The sequence below is a fragment of the Psittacula echo genome (assembly GCF_963264785.1).
Source record: "Psittacula echo genome assembly, chromosome: 2".
NCBI classification, from domain to species: Eukaryota; Metazoa; Chordata; class Aves; order Psittaciformes; family Psittacidae; genus Psittacula; species Psittacula echo.
In genome coordinates this window covers 37,742,607-37,765,238 of record NC_137737.1, presented here as the reverse complement: position 1 = coordinate 37,765,238, position 22,632 = coordinate 37,742,607, and the positions used below count along the sequence as shown (strand labels likewise).

Below are 22,632 nucleotides of genomic sequence, written 5' to 3'. Positions count from 1 at the left end.
CTGGCTGGCTTCTAGTCGGGAAAGAAAGCGACAGGCCTTGAGTTTGCTAATCGCGACATAACGCGGACGAAGCATCAATAGCCGCCTGGTCATAGTTTTCCCCTGTTGTGTGTATGTCTCTTGTGACTTCAGGCCAGCAAGAACCACTCGATCCTGGTTTTGTCAGGGGACGCTTTCTCGAGACGGGTCTTTCATCGTGGAAATGGCTAGGGGGCAGGGGGAAACTGTGCGGAGATACATCATGTCATTCAGACTTCGCTAATGGTCTGTTGATGTCGTGCTGCAGATCTGCATCATGCAGAAGCAAGTCCTTGAATCCTCTGAGGAGCGAACATTTCAGTACCAAGATTTTCTGCCTTCCCTGCCAGTACCTCCTCTTGATGAATCTTTAAGTAAATACCTTGATGCAGGTAATGACTTAATATTGTAATAGTAGTGTGGTGTGTGCTGTTGTAACCAGGGTAGCCTTGAAGGAGTTTGTGATTTGTAGCGGCAGGTTGCATCAACTGATGTAATTGAGGCGGGGAATCTGGGCAAGTTTTCAGTGCAAAAGGTCTTTTTCAGGTTCAAAATGGGAAATGAAGTGTCCAGAGCAGCCTGAGTAAGAGTTGCCATTTAATCCCTGTTTACCTTTCTTCAAGGGAATTGGAGATCTAGGAAAGTTAATTTTTTGGTTTGATGGTTTTGGGTTTTTTTAGGGGTTTGCATTTTGGTGTGTGTGTGGTTTTTTTTTTTCCCCAGCTGTATCATCAGGTGTAGTAAAAGATACTTATCTATCTGAAAACTATATTTTGCATAGTAACTGCTTTGCTTGTGTGTGACTGTGTTTGCCCAGGATCTTTGTAAAAAAAACAAACCCCAAACAATCATCGAAAACTTTTTCATGCTTATATGTTCTTATTTCTCACCAGTACTATTAACTCTACAGTAGTAGGAAGAGGCAGTGGTGGACGTTTTTGGATAATTTAACGGGTAATTTTTGCTTTAAAATGTTTGCTGTGTTAAGGTCAAAGTTTTGAAAACAGTATCAATGCACTTGCCTAACTTTGTTTATAAAGCAAACATGACTGGTTAGTCCTTAATATCTTATCAGGCTTTGATATATTGGGGTTGACAAAGATATATTACCTTTAGTTTCCCATGTTTCTTTAATAGTCTTCAGAACTTGGAGACATTGAGCTTTTTTCTGGAACATGTTCTTCATATCTTACCTGTAATGCTAACAGAGTAAGACCTGGAGTTCTTTCCTTAGCAGAAATATATTGCAGCAAAATTTCCCTTTCTCAAAGTAGAAGCTAAGTTCACTCTTGAGTTCCCTTTTTCTTTTTTCTGAGTGTAGCAGAAATGGCCCAGTAGATGGTAATAGGTTTTCTTTGGTGTTCCTTACATCATCGCTTTTTGATGTAATATGTTGAAATGGTGGTTTTAGAGGAAAAAATGCTGTATGTATATGCGTGTGAAAAAATGTTTTCTTTTTGTTGCAATGCAGATTAACTAAAGTTGTGCTGTAGTAGTGAACCTGCAGAATTTCTGTTTATAACTTAGTTTCATAACTCCTCACTCTCCAAGTTAAAAAATAACTCTCATGGAGTGATAAAGCCTAATAGTGAATTTGTTTTCTGATTCTGAACTGTGTTTTCATAAATACCTTATCACACGTCCTTTTTTTACCTGAGTTACTTCCTTGTACATATGTCATTCTATAACTTCAGTGTTGATATCATTTAGTCTTGCTGGAGGTTGGAGGAAAGTTAGTCTGGTATTTGTTGTTCTGCCCCGTCTTCCCTTGTACAAATCACTTATAGCCAGAACATGTACAGTTCTAGATGCTACTCTCTGATTCTTGTTGCTTAAGCTTGTAATGTGTTTAGTCTGTGAAGGTGAGCGGAGGAAAGGAGATGCTTCTGAAGAACAGTTCAGAACCTCCAAATGACCTTTCATAGATGCTGTGAATCATTCCTTGGAAACTGCTGTCTTTCACTGATCGAATGAGCACCTCAGGCACTTAACATTAGTTAGTATACCTGTTGGTAAAGCACTTGTCCGTTTAAAGCCAATCAACTGGAAAAGCTGGACAGAATATGCTTCAGAAGGCACCTTGTTTAGGACTTTACAGTAGCTACCTCTTCACTGGATTCAGAATGACTAATCTTGTTTTAAAGGTAGGTCTTGAGCAGAGAAGTGGCCATAACCAAGTTATTTACTTGGTTTATTTACTCAGCTCACCCCAGAGGTTGAGACTTGGAAGCCTGGACTTGACCAGAGAGTATGAAAACCCAAAGTTCTAGCTTTCAAGAGGGTTCCTTAAGTATGCAACTGAAGGCGGCGTTCGTGGGATGCTTCCTGTTCATGAGCTGATCTCCTATGCAGAAAGGAAGGCAAGGTCTGTGGAAGGATCTGGAGAAAGTGGCAAGACAGAAGTTTCACCAAACTCTAGTGAGAAAAGGGCTGAGGTCTGCTCCTTCCTAACAGTGCTGCTGATCACATAGTTGTTAAATGGAGAAGAGGCCCTGTAGTCATAGAATCATGTAAATCATCTAAGCAGCCTTCCAGTATCTGAAGGCGGACAAGGATGCTCTTCATCAGGGACTGTAGTGATAGAACAAGGGGCAATGGAGGCAAGCTTAAACAGGTTTTCAGCAATTGCTTTCATCTGCTAACATCTGTATTTATTGAAAATATGTATTTGTTTCATTAGAAAACACTGACCTATTTGCAGATACTTGAAAAGGTGTTCTTCCTTCAAATTCTTGTTTCAGAAAAACAAATTTTGAGTATTTTTATCCATTCTATAACCTGTGGATATCTGAATTTTGGAATAAATCTCAGTATAAATGCAGCTTAAACCACAACATGTCTTTAAAATAAAAACATTTCCTTCTTACAGTGAAGCCATTTGTTAATCAAGAAGAATATCGAAGAACTGAGGATATAGTTAAAAAATTTAAAAATGGGATTGGGAAAGAGTTGCATGAGAAATTACTGGAAAGAGCTAAAACAAGAAGGAATTGGGTATGTATTTGGATAAGTAGGAAATCATAATTCAACTTTGGAAAGTTGGTTGTTCAGAATATAATTTAGAGATTTATTTAGCTTTTTTTTTTTAATCTTAGGTTTTTCCTTATATCTGCCACTTTGCCTATGGATATGAACACATTCACTCATATGTGTGATTTGGTTTTCCCAAGGTTAAGTGGCTAAGAGAACTCACTAACTGGAATGTTAAGTTCCCTGCCAGCTTTTGAATGCTCTGTCAGTCTCCTTCTATCTCTTCCATCCCTCCTCCCTCTACCCTGCCTCCCCACCCAAAAAAGAAGAAAATGGAATTTGGAGTTTGGTCCCTATCCATTTCTTTCCCAAAAAAAGCTACATGGTAGCATTTTTAAAGTTATCTTTCAACAAAGAAAGGGATACAAGGAGGATGTTGCCAATTCATGAATAGGTATGCATGAGAACTTTGTAAATTTTAACATGACACAGTCCAGAGTGGGGGTTGAAATGATGAAGATAGAAAAAAATACATTAGGAATTATCTGTCCCAAATCCTCTCTCAGCACAAATATCCTTTTGTTCCATTCTTCGTGGAGTAATCTCTCTGATGTGAATACCAGCCACGGCTGACATCTGCAAGAGTTTAAGATGATGAGTATTGGGCAAGAACTCTTTATCATAACTTACAGTTTAATAGTCTTAAGCCATACTTAATTTTATTTCAAGCTTGAAAATAGAGCAGCTAGATATGTTGTTACCCTCAGCAGTTAGTTTTGAACCACTGTCCTCCTTTCTGTTTTATAGAAACTACTGTTGAAAATTAAAAAAAAAAAAAGTTAAAAAAACACTCAGTTGAATAATGAGATGATTATTAAAGAATTAATGACTAAAAATTCTGATGCTAGACATTTTTCACTTTTCAGCTGGAGGATTGGTGGCTGAATGTGGCTTATCTTGACCTTCGCATATCGACGCAAATACACTGTAATATGGGAGGCCCTAGTCCCTATATTGAAAACTGCTGGCCACCAAAAGAGGGCACTCAGATAGAAAGAGCATGTGTACATACGTGGCACATCCTGAAATTCTGGGATCTGTTACGAGCGTAAGACTTTAAGAAAAAATAATTATTAGAATGCTAATGATCTATGTGTGCTTTAGTTGCAAAAATGTGTTTATGTTCATGTTTTGAAGTAAAAGATGGGGTTGGCTTGCCTTGGTTTACTTACATAATCTTGTTTAATTTTGGTTGGTTTGTTTACTACAGAGAGAAGGTGCCTGTCGAGAGATCTCTGGATGAGGTTCTGGACATGAGCCAATTCCGAATGCTCTTCTGCACTTGCAAAATTCCTGGAGTTACCAGGGACTCAATCAGCCATTATTTTAAAACTGGTAAACAAATGCTTTTGTATTAATAGGCTAATGGAGTGGTCATTTTAACCATAAAATACTCACTTCCTAGCATCTAAGTGAGATATTCATGAGTGCTTATATAAGGAAGCGAAGAAAATGTGCAATCTATGGATGCCCTTTTTGGTCCAATATTTAGTCCTTATACAATAGATTAAAAGAAAACTCTGCTTCAAATTGTATGTTACCAGCCTGATGCCTATAATAAGTAAGCCAGCATTAAGAACTGGAAAAAGACAAATTCCATGGGTTTATAAATGTGGATGGATTCCTTGTATTATATGGACAGAATTTCAGCATCATTGCTAGTTGCATCTTTTTCCCCAGAATGCATTTCTTGAGTATGCTTTTGTACATCCTGTTGGAATAATTCTTATTTTCTATCATTGTGATGTTTCTTGACTTGATCAGCTTCTTCTGTTCTCAGTCTTGAAAGTACTCCTTAGTGCTTCTTGAAGTCATCCTCTTAAACTTCCAGGTTTTCTGGGGTGTAGGATCAAGAGCCAGAGTCTACTGTTACTGTTCATCCTCCACTAACAAATACTGTAGTATTAGTAATCGTCTAACTAAATTGTAAGACCTCTCCCACACACATTCTGATGCATCTGGAGTTGTTCAGCATTGTCACTGTAGATAAGCACGGGAGATTTAAATTCCTGTAAGACTCAGGAATTCAAGAAGGAGGAGGTATTGCCTTGTTCCATTAGAAAATTTGAAAGGAAATCTCCATGCCGCAGGATATGATGAGAAAAAAATGCAAAGTTTAAATACCAAAACGTAGAAGAAACATTCAAATGGTGGAAATTCAGTTTGTTCTGTTACGATCACATGTAATACACAAAGCTATTATCCTGTGGAGATACCATTTACGTCACTCGTGCCTTTTCTGGGTCATTAAGGTATGCGTGTGTCTTAACGTAGACAGAAGGAATTGCCATCTGGAGAGGGATCCTGTTTTTCTTCTTTCGCTGCAGAGGGAGCGGATAAGGTCTAAACACTTGAAGTATTATACGAATTGCAGAATAGAGCACCTATTGACAGGTAGCATCAATTGGAGTCGGAGACCACACTAAAAGCCAAGAGGGCCTGATCAGTGGAACCTGGAGAGCTTTTTGGTTCAGCCTGCAGCAGATGCCTTAACAAGAGCACGTGGAGAGGTCATTAGATGTTAAGTGTATTGGTAGATCTCTGCTAACTCTAGTGATCTCAGGCATTTAATTCAGCTATGTTAAGTTTCAAACTTAATTCTGTCTCTTGCTTCAGACAGCTCGAGTTAGGAGGATGCTACCAAAAGTAGCTGAATTTGATGTCATCTCTTCTGATTTATGTTAGAAATTAATTTAATGACCTATGATGATAAGGTTTGTATGAAATGACAAATCCTCACTCTAGAATGTCTTTAATCCAGTATCTATTGAATTGTGGTATCTGTTTAGACAGTAGGACCATAAAGATAAGTGTAAAAGCTTTATAGATTAAGACTTCTGTGAATGCCTGTTCAGTTACATACTTGTGAGTAAAGTAGCATATATTTCTTTGGTTTGTTGTTTTCTTTTTTCCCCAGGGCAGATACCTGGACTGGAAGAGCTGTACCACAGTGGCTTGAGAAAATTTGAGAAATTTGAGAAAATGTAGCCACATTTCTTGGGGGTTTTAGTATCTGGACTTTGTCAGAATCATTTCCAACTTTAGTCTTGTTTCCAGATAGATGGTGATGCTATGCAAACATACCTGGCTAGTATGGGCCAGTGCTGCCTGTGTTTCTGTATAGTGGCCAAATTGGTGTGTCAGTGTTCCCTTTTTACAGATTTGCATGTGCCCGCCAGGTCTGATTGACATGGCAGTGCACCTTAGATCTTGAGGTGGTTGCTCAAGATAACTGAAATTGGTTGCATAAAAGCACTGACAGCTGAAGGACCCAATCATTTGCGAAGTGTCTCAGCAGCAGGCTTGCTGCATTGTATTCACCCCTTTTAAAAAACACATAAACAAAACTCATGCAAGAGAGAAATGTTACTCCGTCAGCTGTCATCAAGCAACACTCGTGTTGGCAGAGAGCATTCCTGCCTATGAGATACACAAATAAATGGCACTTGCTGCTAGGTAATGACAGTGACTTGAAGTAGTTAATAACAGTGAAAGTTGTTTTCTGTATGTTTTCTCAGATGGTTTTAAAACTGTCTTCAGGTTTGCAGTTGAACTTCCGAAGTTGCCCTTCTTTCCTGTTTTTAACTGTATGAAGTCTGCCTCATTTTGAATGAAAAAAGAAAAAAAGAAAGTGGGTCTGCAAGACTTGCTTGTTTTTCCTGCCTCTCTCTTTATCCCCACAGGTGGATTTTCATGTTCTGTTTTTTGTTTCATTTCAGAGACTGAAGGTGAATGCCCGTCTCATTTAGTAGTCCTGTGTCGAGGTCGAGTGTTTGCATTTGATGCTATACATGAAGGCAATATCCTGACGCCTCCAGAAATTTTCAGGTTTTCAAACTACCTTGTTTCAAATGAGCTGTCCTATTTAGGTTACTTAGCAAAGAGAGTCTTTCTGTTCCTTTTGCCACAAAGAATTAGGTGTGAGAAAGAAGAATATAGCTCCTCCTCTAGCTGAGGGTTCAGATTTGAGTAAATTTTTGTTTCATGGATGACAGCTTCTTGCCACGAGGCATGATGGTTATGTACTGTTGTCATACACTCATGGAACATCATGCAGAAAGTCTGAATTGAGATATTTCAGCAGGAAACATCACTTATATGTGAAGTGTCTTGACATGGAATTCTTAGGATTGTAAGTAACATCATTCCTTTCAGGACCAATTCACAGTGATAATTGTTTCATTGTTGCTTTATTGCATTATTAAATGGGAAGTACCACTATCATATTGATTAAAATCTGATACATGTGAGGTCAATTTTCTCTAGAATAGAGGGGCTGATGTTCCTGTTGGTGAGTGTAGCAGATTCCAAAATCATAGTATATACTGACTGACTTCCTGCTAGCTACACAGCAGTACAGCAGCGTTTCACTTACATTTCTTGTCTTTGCACCAGACCTGTGACAACCAGCCGTGGTTGTGGCTCTTCTCATATTCTTGAGCTGTTGCAAAGGAACCGAGAGAAAGAACTTGGTTCCTTAAATACTAAATTTCAGTACTAATTCAACTGGCAATGTATAAAGCTTTTCCATGCTGTCCCCTACCTCCCAGCAGCATGTGGAGGTGCTGGCTTTTCAAATTGTCAGTGCAGTTGTGGCCACAAGGTTTCGTATTCACATACAGAGGTAGTTTCAGCATAAGTCTCTGGTGATCAATTTTGGCTTGGGATTTTGTGTGTTGTGTTATTTTGTTTTGGGGTTTTTTGTTTGGGTTTTTTCTCTCTTCTTATATCTCATTGTGGCTGTCTTACATTTTTGGTAACTGTGTAACTGCTGATCAGTAATGAAGTTTAATGGACAAGAGTGCCAGAACAAACGATAAGCCATGTTAAGCACTTGTGATTTGTGGAGTTTCTTTACCACCAAGAACAGCATGTGGAAAACTGAATTTGCAAACTATTAGCTGTTAACAGCTCTTCAAAGGGAAAATGCAAGGAAAGAGTAGGAAGAGAAGTATTCTTGTGTAGTTCAGTGTCTGCATCTAGGCTGTACAGTAGCTACTGTTCTGATTTTAATTTAGGATTTATCCTGAGTGGAAGTTTTGTCCTTGTATCTGACTAGTTGCTATAAAAGCTGTAAAGCTGCACTATTGCAGGTGTCTGCTCTTTGGGAAAGTTTTATCTGTACTGCTGAAGTCTTAAATCTAGTTTCAAATTAAGTGTATAATAACACTTTAGGACAACGATTGTTTACATGTAAGGTTTTAGTGGGGTGGTAGCTGCAATTTGCAGTAACCATTAATGACTGAGAACAGAACAAGTCTTCAACTGCTCATGGAGTCTGAGGGAGCTGATTCATGCTCCCTGAAGATTCACATTAGCTTGTGAGTGTGAAACAGAAATTGCAGTTTGGCAAAAAAGAAAGATTAAAAATTGTGACTTTTATCTTCGTATATTCTTTACTAACTTCAGTTATTGAAATCTTCTTAAAGGCAACTTACACATATACAGAAAACATGCCATAGTGAACCAGATGGACCAGGACTGGCAGCCTTAACAAGCTGTGAAAGGACAAAATGGGCAGAGGTGGGAATATTTCAGCAGTTGCTTCCTGAGAAAAACATTGTGATCACTGGAAATTCATCATTTCCCTTACCTTTGTCTTCTTGTGCTTTATAGTTACGTGAATATTTGATTAATCTTGATCCAAAGAACTTAACTCTTCTGGAAAAAATTCAGAGAAGTTTGTTTGCGATTTGCCTTGATGATTCTAGTCCCCATGCAACGCCTGAAAACTACACTGAGGTAGTTAAGGATTTTTGATAATTTGTATCTGGTGGTCTTTATGTAAAAATTTCTTATGTATCTATGCAGCAGTAGCACTTCTTGCTCTTTCAGAACACAGACAATGAAGCAGATAAATATGCAAATAAGGTTTCTTATTGATCTATAGGAATAGTTAAATAGTTTGAATGTTTAGGACATTGGAAATGTCTGAAATATGCCTTCATTATGTTTTAGTCCTGTATGCCTCAGGGTCCTCAGAAATAAAGTTGTCAACTTGTTATCACCCTGTAATTTAAAAACATAGCCTTATAATCATGTTTCATCTTCAACTGGATGAAAGTTTCATATCTCTTAGGAGGTCTCGCCATCTTAGTTATTGTAGGCTTGATTTAGCTGACAGAGGTTGGCAGTGTACGCCATGATTTTTAAAACCCACAGTGTTCAACTTCTGCTTTAGGTTACCAGGCTGGGGCTAACAGGTGATCCAACTGTACGCTGGGGAGATAAATCCTACAGTAACATATTCTTTTCCAATGGAACCTGTAGTGCATTCTGTGATGTAAGTTGAATATTTTTTTGCCCCCCTTATGAGCCTTTCAAGTATTTATTTACTCAATTTTCCCTTTCAGAGTATTATTTTAAATGCTTAATGTGTTTCTCTAGTATAGCCTGGTTTACCAGGCACCTTGTCTGGCAAGTTTCCAAAAGCTTTCACAGTATTTGGTATTACACCGAACTTGAATTAAGAACATGAGATGTGAAATCGTAATCTTATTTCTGAAAGTATTTAATGAGGGAGTTCCAAGGCACAAAGTACATTGCATAAGCAGGTTTAAAATTAACTCTTTGTATGATGTAGCTATTTGAACAGCTTTGGTTGTTGAACTCAGATTTTTTTAAAAGTCATTATTAGCCACAATAGTAGCCAGAAGGGCCAGTAGATCTGCCCCAGAAGATCTGCCCCAGATCTGCTTTTCCACAACAGTGGTATATTGTGCCTCCCTATCTGGCTGCAGGGCAGTTGAAACAGTGAGTGGACTTACAGTAGTTCTGTATGCCTTGTAGAACTAGAAAAACTAGTCCAACACTCTGCTCTAAAGCTTTGGTCTGCAGGAAAAAGTGGGTTGGGGAAAAAAGGAATCAAATCATGCAAATAATGTGGTATCTTGTTTTATGTGATTCTAGCATTCTCCTTTTGATGCCATGGCTTTGATTTCCATGTCCCATTATACCGAAAAGGACATTCTTGAAAATGAGGGAAAATGGAAGGTATTTATTCTTTAAACTTTCAAGTTTATTAGTTACTGTGCCTTTTCTTATGGATAACATTTCCTGTTTTCTTTCTGTCTGCATCCTTGCAGGGATCAGATACAGTGAGGGATATTCCGTGGCCAGAGGAACTTGTATTCACAGTGGATCAAAAAATCATAAATGAAATCGGATATGCTAAAGAATTCTACTACAAAAAGGTGGAATTCCTTGCTGCTTTTCTTAACTGTCACTGATTTTTATTTTTTTCATTTCCATGCTATTTACATATTTTTAGCTGGTCTTTCTCTATGCTGGAGATCAGGGATTTGCGTCTTAATGATTACTTGATGAATCAGGGAACTTAACGCCGTGGTTAAATTTGTTACATTGTTGGTTTATGTTGAGTGTGTTTTATTTGCAGTGGACCAAGTTGTGATATTTCTTGACTTCTCTGGCTTTTCCTCCTTTGGTGTGACAGGTGTCTGACTTGCAGCTAGTGAATTATGCCTTCACATCCTTTGGCAAAGCATTGATTAGAAAGCAGAAACTTCATCCTGATACATTTGTGCAGCTTGCCATTCAGCTTGCTTACTACAAATGCCATGGACGGTAAGAAAATTACCCAGATTAGGAATAAAAAACTAGTTTCTTGAGTAAAGGCATGGATCTGGAGACACAGTGCCTTGCAATGCCAGTTTGTAATTTGCTGCAGTGATGTAAGAAAGAAGAAGTGAGGTTTTGTTAAAGTAACAGTTGCATAGAGTCTTAGTTTTTGCCATGGGGCTTGTACCCTTGGCTTCAGAAGAATTGTGTCCCTGTGCCTACAGAGGTCTTGCATGTACGTGTTACGGAATGGAGGGCAGAAGATAGCCCATGAAAACATGAATTTCCACTGTATAGAGTAAATATTTGGGCAAATACCAAATGCATAATGGGTCAGGATTCTTTAATGTCGAACAGTTGCTCAAGTGGAGAAGAAAGCTTCAGCTGCAGCAGGTGACAGCCATCAGTAAAATGGTTAGTTTTCCATGCCTGTAAAAAGCCTCACAAATGTCAGTGTCTCACTTTAGCAACATTAGATGTGAAGTTTGGAGCAGAATAATAGAGATACAGATAGAGACCCTCCGAATGCCTGGTGCTACATTTTTGGGTGTATAATTTGTTTTGTTTTATTGGAAAAAGGCAGTGTTTTTTCTGCCATTGGTGTTTCCAAATTTCTCTTTGCTAACTAGCACTGACTATAGCTTGTCTAAGTCATAACTAACCTGGCAAGTACTGCTTGCTTCCAAAAGAGAAGGGTTTTTTCATGTCATGCTTAATCACTGGAGATGTGTATCTCATCATAAGAAAGGTCGGTAGATCTCAGTTTGCTGAACACTGGAATAGATTAATTGTCTGACTAAAGTAGCCTTTGTGAGGTCTGTTTTAAACACACAAATAAGCTTCGTGTAAGTTGTGTATTAAATAATAGACTGTCATAGGGCTGGGGATGCTCCAGGTAAAAGCTGGATGGGTGTCAGCATGCAACAGAGAAGGACTTAAGCACTGGGACACACTGCTGATCAGGGGACTGGAGCACCTCCCATATGAAGATAGGCTGAGAAAGCTGGGGCTGTTCAGCCTGGAGAAGAGAAGGCTGCGTGAGAAGACCTCATAGCAGCCTTCCAGTATCTGAAGGGGGCCTACAAGGATGCTGGGGATGGACTATTCATCAGGGACTGTAGTGACAGGACAAGGGGTAATGGGTTGAAACTTAAACAGGAGAAGTTTAGATCGGATAGAAGGAAGAAATTCTTTACTGTGAGGGTGGTGAGGCACTGGAATGGGTTGCCCAGGGAGGTTGTGAATGCTCCATCCCTGACAGTGTTCAAGCCCAGGTTGGACAAAGCCTTGGGTGGCATGGTTTAGTGTGAGGTGTCCCTGCCCATGGCAGCAGGGTTGGAACTAAATGATCTTAAGGTCCTTTCCAGCCCTAACTATTCTATGATTCTTAATTTTTGAGGTTTTGAATGGTGTAGATGGTTCCTTTAAGGAAATAAATAATGGAACTGAAGCTTGCATATTATCAGTTTTTTATACTAGAGGCTGGTAGATCTGTAGTCTGCAGAAAGCAGCCATGACAACACAGTCTTTCTCAAGGTATAATTATAGCACTGGCATTTTTTCAGTTGTCTGGCTCATAAAATCTTGTAGACTTCCTTTGTGGCTCTTTGACAGCCACACAATTTAAAGAAAATTAGTGTCTGACTGATACTTGTAACTGATCTAGGTGTGTGATATACTTGGCAGGGCTTTTTTATTCCTTGAGAGAGCAAATAGTTAAGTTAATGAGATACTCTTCCCTGATTTTTCTTTTTAGCCCAGGCTGCTGTTACGAAACTGCCATGACTAGACGTTTCTATCATGGCCGCACAGAGACTGTAAGATCGTGTACTATGGAAGCAGTGGAATGGTGCAAGTCCATGCTGGATCCTTCTGAAAGTGTAAATACTGAAATCCTCCTTTAATAATCATGTATTTAGAAGGCCTGTCATTTGAGCTGCTTAAAACACCTTTTTCTGTTGTCTCATTAATGGGAGTAGGCCTGTTTCCACTGAGACAGCTTTCAAATGTTGGGTTGTGTGAAGTCTGGCTCTGGTGCTTGTGGCTGAGGTGAGCTGTCATGTGTGGGTTTGGTTTTCTGTCCTGTTTGCCTTTTGGTTGCAAGAATGTAAGTGTCATGAGTTACAGTCACACTGATTTTTCTTTTTTTTCTTTCCACACCTCAAAAAGTAACTGCTTTGGAACGAGTGTACTCTGCTTGTGGAGTGGTTCTGTTGTTCTAATTTTCAAGTGAAATCAGGAAATGTTAATCTAATCATCGAGTCTGACAGCAAATTTAAATCTGTTTGTGTCCTAGTGGCAGCAGGGATGTATTCCAGATTTTGTCTCTGAATAGCTGAACTGGTGACCTTTTCTTTTCCCAGCAACTGCCCCCTGGTGCTTGCCTGGCAAAGCTTGTTGTGCTTTATATGCCAAGCGAGAGCTATACTAAAGCTCTTTCTGTTGGCTTCGCTGCACATTTCTCAGAGCCTGAGAAATGAGCCTGAGAAATGAGGCAAGGAGAAGGTTTTTGGAACAAAGGGCTCCATATCTCTAGGAAATTAAAAGGTTCTATGTTATTAATGCATTTAAGAAACATACAGGAATACGGCCGTCAGGCAGTATGTGTGATCAGTAATTATAGTTTTCAAGAGCATATTTTCCTGGTCTTCACTGGCTTCTTTTGGCATGTGCTGCAGCTTTAAAACTCAATTTCTGGCCATTACTCAAAACTGTTTTCCTATTGCAAATATGGATTCATTTTATTTCCCTGCACTTCAGTTGTCTTCTAACCAATTACTTCTGTGGGTAATACACATAGAGGTTTGTTACTTCCAACAGTAACTGTAGCCTTTTTCTTTTTATCTTTGTAATTTTAACCAGCATCTCCAGTTATCTTCCTGTTGCTATTTTTTTTTTATGATGAACTCTTGAGGCTTAAAGAAAGTGTTAAATCTGTTCAACAGTATTGAAGATGCTTAATAGTCTGCCTTTAAGGTATTAGAAAATACCTAAAGTTAGGTACTTCAGAAAAAAAGTCCTTTTGCCTCAACTTTTCTTTTGCCTCTTGTGACCTTAGTAGCTTGATTTTAATCCAAATTGAGTGGCTGCTACCCTTGTTTCACATCCTCTGCGGCAGCCTCTCATGTAATGAATAAAAGGGTAAAGGGTGCTTCTTAAGTAGTTAAAGAGCTAGTAAGATCCAGGATCATAGAAGTAGAGGTCTTGGGTGTCTACAGATGTTTTGCTAGGCCTCCTTTCCTAAAATAAATATTTTTATTCTGTGCTCTCTGGTTTTATTATGTAAGTTTCAATATAAAATTGAAAAAAACCCCATGACATTGGACAGAACTACCGTTGTGGAAGTAATATTTCAATCAGCAGAGAAAATTTGGGAATGCGGTTGTCATCTGTGTATTTTTTTAGTTAGGGTCTTTTTTGTTTTCTGATTTTGCATCACGTTTTCTTAATTAGTTGGGGTTTTTTATTTTGCTTTTTTGGTTTTGTCATGGAAAAAATGATAGAATAGGATGGAATATTTCAGTTGGAAGAGACCTACAGTGATCATCTAGTCCAGCTGCCTGACCAGTTCAGGGCAATAGTGAATGGTATAAATGCGACTGCACCAGCTAAAAGCTAGTGTGCTTCTAAATAAGTGGTATTTCAGAAAGTTTTGGGGTTCGATTACTCTAGTTCTCAGTGGTTACTTGCAGTTGTTTCTGCTTGTTTGGGAAGGAGCATGAGTTGTAGGATATTGTTCAGTGCAAAAGTGATGAGAGTAACAAAACACAGCCACAGGAAACAAATGAGCGAGTTCTCCTGACAAAGAAACTTGGATTTGGAAGAAACAGTTGGAGAGATGTTCTGATGTACCTTTTAAGTTTCTCCATTTTCTTCTATCTAAAATTGCTAGAAACTGTGAAAGGGAAAAGCATGCTGATCTGTGATTCCTGATGTATTACTCACCTGGATTGTGGCTGTGGTTTTATTTTGTTTGAGTTTTGAGTTGTTTGGTTTTTAATCCTGTCTCCCCTAATTTACAGACATATCAACGACTGCAGCTGATGTATCGGGCATTTTTAAAGCACAATAAAATGAGGAGAAACTGTGAGAGTGGAAAAGGTATTCTGGTATTCAATATCTGTTTTATGTTTTCTTGTGGGTGGAAAGGGAATACTGGTGTACGCTAATACATTTTCTTTGTTTCTTTGTTTTCATCCTGAGTAAAAACTACCCGTTAACACTTTATTCTTCAATTTTCATGAGAGAAACTCAAACCTAGTCCTTGTGCCCTAAATACAAGTTCTCTTTGAGTATTAATTCACTTTTTCTGCCCAGCTAAACTTTATTTCATTATACCTTCTGATCAAATACATGCTTGGCTGGAAAGTGGGAAATGTGGCCTTTAGCAGTGGAGGAGAGATTGGGAAATTGTGAAATTCTAGGCTGCCTATGTTAGTGTGGTAAGTTATTCTGTGAATGAGAGAGTAGCTGGGAAATAACCACCCGATGAACCTTCATACTCTTTCCATCCTACCTGGTGAGTTATCTAGGCAGTTGTAGCCCTAAAAGCCTTTTTACCTTGCCCATGTAATTGCCATTGGGCCAGTTTTGCTGCATGGAACTCCTCATCCTTGGCTGAAATGGAAGTTTTCTTGGTTTTTGTTTTCCACAGGAACTGTGCTTGGTTTATGTTACTTAGTTCATTTGCATTTGGGCTCAGTGTTGCAGACTGAAAATGATGAAAGCCTCTTAGATCAAATATTTGGGAAGTGGTTTTGTATGCTACTTTTCTGTCCTTCAGATGATATTTGAACTACCCAGACCACAAGAAGCAGAAAAACAGGAATACTGCTGTTAATGATGCAGTGTTTGCATTTATTTGACAGGCTTTGATCGTCATCTTCTGGGTCTCCTCCTCATAGCACAGGAGCAAGGACTGCCAGTGCCAGAGCTTTACAGGGATAATGCCTTCACAGCTAGGTAATTTGGAATCTTTTCCTGCAGGGAGTATCCTTTGATACTGAGGTCTTTGTTGCACTGGCTATACATGTGCTGATTTCTTGATACCTAGGAAAAATAACTTTTTTGTAAAACTCACTTTGTTTGAAATTACCTTTCAAAGTGCTGCTTTTGTTTTGTGCTGTTTCACAGCGGAGGAGGTGGGAATTTTGTTCTTTCGACTAGTCTGACTGGCTACACGAGGTTTAATGGATGTGCAGTCCCTATGGTAGATCATGGTTATGGCTTTTTTTATTCCATCAGAGATGACAGGTAAAGATGAAATTTTGTTTTGGGTATGTTTCTGTCTCTGTCACAAAGGGAAAGGCAGCTAACAACAAGAATGAGGAAAGCAAAAGAAGAAACATGGCTGAATGCGTCAGGAAAGGTTGAGAAGCGAGCTACATGAGAACAGAGGCATTAGCATTCTGGGAAGGCATGTGTGGGAGGAAGGGTGAATGGTGGAGGTGAAGTGAGCACCAAGATACTGACAATAAGCAGAAAGAAAAGCATGGGGAAGGTGAAAGAAGGGAGGAGCAAAAGGGGTTAAGTTACTTTAAAATAAGCTTTAATTTTAGAGATAATTAAATGTAACATGCAAAGGTGTGTTTTAAAAAGTAGCAATTGACTGAGCCCTGTTAGAGCACAGGTGAGCACACTGTCCCTGCTTCTTGGCAGTGACACACATCTCTGGCTCAAACCAGATCCCTCTGAGCAGCAAGGAGAAGCTAAAACATTTGGCTTCACTTCTCATAAAATTGGTATGATTTGGAAAGATCCAGCCCTGGTTTATTGGTCTTGTGGACAAAAATTACTGCTTCTTTATAAAATCTGATAAATTACTTTGATTATAGGTGTTGAGGTAACTTGCTATTTTGTGTTTTAGATGTTTTCAAATGACTTCTTCCTAAAGCTATATATATATTGTGTGCAGATTTGATTCAGTTTGAGAATGCAAACCTCTTAGACTTTGATCAATAGCTCTGTTAAGAGAAATAGAACTAAATAAAGATATACCTTTTATTAGGTAAATAGAAAAAAAAGTACTTTAAACCTTGAACTAGTTGCATAGAAGAAATATAATTCAGTCTTTTCAAATGTAAGTGGAAAAGTTCTGTCACTGTGTATGTAGAAATACGTGTTTAAATCAAAGTGTCTAGTTTCAAGATCTATCAGCAGTATTCCTTACAGAAGACATGAGGTATCTGAGTCCTCTTTGAATGTTGAGACAGTATGTTTATGTGACAATTTGCTTCAGGATTTATGTCCATAATATCGCATTTCGGAGCAATTTGTGTGACTTTTATCCTAGACCATAAGAACTAAGAGTGGTAACTTCCTTGTTTTCTTACTGATAGGATCATTACTAGCTGTTCTTCCTGGAAATCCTGTTTGGAGACTGATGCGGAAGTGCTGTGTAGAACTGTGTACCAGTGTTTTCAGGACATGATACAGTTAACAATTGCAGCTCAGCTGTAAGGTTGATAATGATGTAAAAGCCTTTACAAGTTCACAAGTTATATGTAGTACAAGTTATATGTAGTTTGAAAGAAATGCTACTCAAGATTACTGTTACAGGAAAGTTAGGACATTTAACAATTTATGTGAAATCTACCTATTTTTATGGGACTGTGGTGACAGTACCCATTTAAGAATAATATAGCCATTTGCAACAACAATGCAAGGAGTAGTACCTTACTTAGGTGGAACTATGCAATATTAAAATATGCCTCAACAATGCAAACATACTTGGGATGTTGGAAATGGAGAATTTATGGGAGACTTGGATTTGTGATCTTAGTAGTAACATGTAGAATACCTGGTAGTCTACTGATACTGTTTATGTCAGTGGAGCGCTTAACTGTGTACTTAGGAGTAACCACACTATCCTTCTAGGTGATAATGCTTCTTAATGGTAATGGCTTATGAAATAGAAAGTCTGCCTTCTATTGAAATGAAATTTATCTTTCATTTTTGCTATTGGGATTATACCAAATAGACATATCTGTAAGTGGGGAAATTCCCACTACATTTGAAGTAAGAAAGCACTACAATCTGAAGTATTTTGAAAAAAGAGCTCTCAATAAGAATGACAGAAAGCAGCATATGAGTTCCAGATTCCTCAGAGTTTTCATCTTCTAGTGAACTGTGAACATCTGCTTTACACTAATAATATGTGATACAACTAAGCACTGAATGCAGGTTGATACAGTTCTCAGGATTTTAAAACTTGATTCCTCTGAGCAGCTTTGTATTCCTGCTATAGAAATAAAATTATTCTAAAACCCAGCTTTTCATTGATTGTTTCATGGTGGACTGCTTAATGTGTAGCAAATCTCTTTGTGAAAGAGGGATTATCTTGGGGACAGCTGAACTTGCAATTCTAAAGTACCCATTGTTTTCTCTAGTTTTTGGAGTTTTGAGAGACATCAGAGATTATTATTTGATTTATAGGAGCAACTGCCTCCTCAGCTAACACTGAGCCAGTCTCTTTGCCCTCTGTGAGCTCTGTTGCTTTTTTTTCCCACAGCGGCAAAACCAGGGTTTCCCTCTTGGTTTCCTTTCTCAAAGCCTGACACTTCCCTGAGTAACAGGCCAGGATGTGTTATACTGTGTCTTGTTGCCTTGGAAAGGAGCTTTTGTCTTCCCTGCCTTTATGGACTACTTGTACGTCCTGTCTCAAACCTGACAACCATTGATTGTTTAATGGTTTGAAGTCTGTAATTTCTGTGAGATAGATGAAGATTTTTGGATCAAGTTATGCTTGATGGGTTTGGGGTTTTGTTGTTTTTAAGTTCTGTCTGACAGTTACAACCTTTCGCCCCTCAGCTGGGTTTGTAAACCTGGTTGCTACTGTGACAAGGACAGTTTGCTTTGAACACTCTTGAAACACTCTCTTGAAACAGCCTGAGATCTGATGAGGGTTGTCAGAAGGGAGACACAATTTGCTTCCAAGACATGAGACCAAAGGAAGGGGTTCCAGGAATTGGCTGCACCCATTTGCTGGCAAGCTGAGAATAGGAGCCAGGGTTCTGCAGTGGTGGGATTGAGCCAGTTGACAGTTCCAACAGACTTCCTCCTCTTCCTGCTCTGGGTTGCATGTGCATTTATTTAGTAGCGCTTTGGGCCTGTCTGTCCTGAGGAACACATCACTACCTGCCTTCTGCCTCTGCATGCTGGTGTCTGTGCATAAGCAATAGCTACTCTCTTTCTGGCCAGAGACTGCTTTCCTGAAAAATTCTTTGGCTTCTTGCTGGCGTACATCTTATATGTCTTATAATCCTCATCGCTCACCAGAGTTTAGAAAGAACGCAAATTAGACCGTTATCATCAGCCTGTGAAAACAACCCCCCAACACCTGAACAGAGGAGCAAGGACTCTACAGAAACAGCTTGCTGATGTGCTGGTGGAAGAAGAGAGTTGGGTTCTTGAAGCAAATGTGCTTCAGTTATTTCTTAGTTATGAGGTTTAAGGAAGCTATTCACGTTATTTTACCAAAACCAGAAGTAATGAAACTAGTCTCATCCAAAAGATTGAACCAGCTGTACAGATGCACTTCAGCAGCAGGTACTACCTGCTACCATATACTACATGGCCCACTTTGAATGCTGACCAGAGAACAGTAGATGCCTTGCTCAGCCAGGAGCTGCTGATGGGCCCTTGCTCTGCAACCTTGCCATTCTGGGCATAGCAATCTTGTCAGTGTATTAGATGGTGGAGAGGTGGTGAGCTGTCACAATACAGGTGCTACCTTCTCTGGCTCTATCCAGCACTTCCTGGACAATCTGTGCAATGGACAAACCAAAATGTGAATTAGAAACAAATACAGCAGCTGTTGGCACCTCTGATGCCCATAGTCTGTTATCTGTGATAGAGCAATGACAGAGGTGATGTTTCTATGGCCTCAGAGGTGAAAACCTTACCCCTAATGACTGGTTCAGAGTGCTTGCTGGTGTGCAGGTGTTCATATTTTCACTTGCCGCAGAAGTCAGGTCAAGCAGACATCTCCAGGGTTGCAGCCTGGCTCTTCTTCACTGCCACAGTGTCCTGGGTTCAGCAGTAGCAGCCATTTTTCTCCTTTTTAGTAGCTGGTGCAGTGCTGTGTTTTTGACTTTCAGCCTGGGAGCAGCGCTGATAACGCCGATGGTTTTAGTTGTTGCTTAGAAATGTTTACTCTGACCAAGGACTTTGTGAGTCTCATACGCTGCCAGGGAGGAGAGGAAGCCAGGAGGGAGCAGAGACAGGACACCTGACCCAAACTAGCCAAAGAGGTATTCCATACCACAGCATGTCATGCCCAGGATGTAGAACTGGGGGCAGTTACCCGGAAGGGCTAGATCGCTGCTCGGGTCGGGCTGGGTATCGGTTGGCAGGTGGTGAGTGGTTGTATTCTCTTCCCTTGTTATTTCCCTTATCTTTATTACTGTTGGTGGTAGCAGTAGTGGTTTGTGTTGTACCTTAGTTACTGGACTGTTCTTATCTCAACCCATGGGAGTTAACACTCTTTCAATTCTCCTTCCCATCCCTCTGGGAGTGGGGGGAAGGAGGGGAGGGGGAGCGAGTGACTGGCTGCTTGGTTCTGGGTTGCCGGCTGGGCTTAAATCACAACACACAGGCAGGTCTTAGTTGGACAGTTTTAGATATTGTCCCCAATGAACTGGCCTGGCTTCTTTGTCAAGCCATGCACTTTTTCCACTCACTTTCAGCAACATGGAAACCTGCTCCAAATTTCAATAACACTCTAAATAATAATTAATTAATCAATCCCCCAAATAGTTCCATCAGCCTATAATCAAATAACATGCCAGATAATGAGTTTTGTGTTCTAGTTTTAAGCACTAGGTATGGATACTTAGTACACACACTTTTAACACAACACCCCCCTTATTTAATAACTCTGACGGTTATGAATTCTTTAATGTCACCCAATGGTCTGGGCTCTGTGGCTACAACAATGCCAAGTGTTGCAATAATTATTTTGAAAATTGGTAACACTTGTTGTTTGGTTGGTTTTTTTTTGGGGGGGGAGGGGGTGTGGTTTTGTTTGTTTTCTTAAAATAAAAGAGCCTCCTGGTGGCATGACCAGCCAACTTGCAGGTCCCTATTCCCTTTATAAAGCCAAGGTACCTTTTCACTCTGTATCCAGAAGTAGCTTCATCTATCAGTGTGATCCAGGGCTGCCATACAAGATCTGAGGCATTGCTTCTGACCACTGGAGAACTGGGTTCTTTTGTCTCCCACATGTGTGCTATATTCCTAGATACAGAAAGCAAGCACAAGTATAAACCTGGATTTGGACCTAATCTTGTGGAGTGTGACGAGTCTGGAGCAGCCCCTTTTCCAGTCACCGTCAAGTGCTGGTGAAGAGCCTACATACAGTAGCAGAGCTAAGAAACCCATTTCTGGGCGTATTTAACTCCAGCACAACCCCTTGATGGTGAGCAAGAGCAGCGTAACTTGTTTTGGGGCAGGGGACCAAGCTGCAGAGAAGCTGAGTGCAAGGTGCAAGAGGAAGGTTGTGACATTGCTGGGGGTGAACCCATGACTTGTCACCAAGCAGCCTGAGCAGTCAGCTCTTCTTTTACCTCCATGGTTCACGGTTCTCCAAAAGAAAGATAACTCAGACACCAAGAGTGATTTAGGATGAATGAGAAGCCAGTCAAATACAAACCTCTTCTGCCTCGCACTGTATTTTAATGTTGACACAAATTTACTCAAGAAACTTTGTTCCAGCTCTGTGCTTCCCTTGCAAGCAAACTCACTAGAGAGGCACCAAACCTAATTCCCAGCATAGAGTTGTCTTTCTGGGCTGCAAGTGCACACTGATGGCTCATGTTGAGCTTCTCAACCAGCATCCCCAAGTCTTTCGACTCAGGACTGCTCATACATTCACTTGTACCAATCAGTAGAGTGAAGAGTATCCTATAATTCAAAGGAATCCACAAGTCCTCAGTATTTTAAAGGTGACACAAACTTACTCAAGAAATTTGATTTCAGCTCTGTGCTTCCTCTGGTTTTTAACTTGCTATGTGAATGAAGGTACAACTTTCATTTAAGGCATGAAGCTTTGCAGGGAAAGCCCCCCAAGCTCCTAAGTTTGTGGGAATTTATTGACTGAACTATTTGCCCATGCCTTTATATTCCGCAAAAGTGAGCTGACAAGCAGGTGTTAGCTTGAGCTGGTCAGTCAGAACACCATGAGGAAGAGCCTTTGCTTGCATTCACCTGCTACTCAGGAGGACACGAACACATCGACTTCTGGGCTTTTTTCTTTTTCCTAGCATGATTATTCACAACCAGTGTAGAAAACGTGAAACTGCTTTTCCCTCCAAGGTGCTATTTATTTTGCAGCAAGAAGATTCACCACACCAGAAACTTAGCTTTTCATAGATCCATCCAGGATGTAACAACAGGTACAAAGAGGGAAAGGGAGAGAAGGAAACAGGAACAAGATCATAGAATCATAGAATGGTTTGGGTTGGAAATAACCTTAAAGATCATCCAGTTCCACCCCCCCTGCCATGGGCAGGGACACCTTCCACTAGACCAGGTTGCTCCAAGCCCTGTCCAACCTGGCCTTGAACACTGCGAGGGATGGAACAGCCACAACTTCTCTGGGTGACCTATGCCAGTGCCTCACCACCCTCACAGTGATGGTGGTTTCTGCCTGGTTTTCCAAGCCAGCTCTGTGTGTGTGACTTGACATACCTGGCTAATGAGATGCTGAAAAAAGGAGGGTGAGACCAGTGCTCCTTGGGCTGCCTCTGCACTTCGCTGTTGCTTTCACTTAACTGAAGGGAAGTGCCCAGCCACTTTTTCAGTACTTCCTGCATGTCTGTTGCTCCACGCTCTTCCATCTAGAAGAACCTGCCTGAGTACCAATATCACACAGATTATTTTCTCAACAGGGAATTCTCCTGCAGAGATGAAGAGAACCCCCATCCAGGCATCTGCAAAATTATTGGGTTCGGTAGTTAAATGACACATTGTAGGAGGTTCTGTTTCTACCAGATATTTTCTGATTGA

At 40.0% G+C, this 22,632-nt stretch overlaps 1 protein-coding gene across 1 annotated transcript; it reads left to right on the top strand.

Annotated features, from left to right (window-relative positions):
• Positions 1–295: 295 nt before the first annotated feature.
• On the top strand, positions 296–17,151 carry CROT (carnitine O-octanoyltransferase; the record flags this gene model as incomplete). The annotated part of the gene is made up of 16 exons (XM_080611451.1): positions 296–410; positions 2,888–3,012; positions 3,915–4,096; positions 4,259–4,383; positions 6,768–6,876; positions 8,478–8,571; positions 8,665–8,790; positions 9,230–9,331; positions 9,958–10,041; positions 10,134–10,241; positions 10,502–10,632; positions 12,383–12,506; positions 14,649–14,727; positions 15,495–15,588; positions 15,760–15,879; positions 16,965–17,151. 16 exons carry the CDS (start codon positions 296–298, stop codon positions 17,083–17,085), a joined length of 1,839 nt encoding a protein of 612 aa, XP_080467577.1. The 3' UTR covers positions 17,086–17,151.
• Between the last annotated feature and the right edge of the window lie 5,481 nt (positions 17,152–22,632).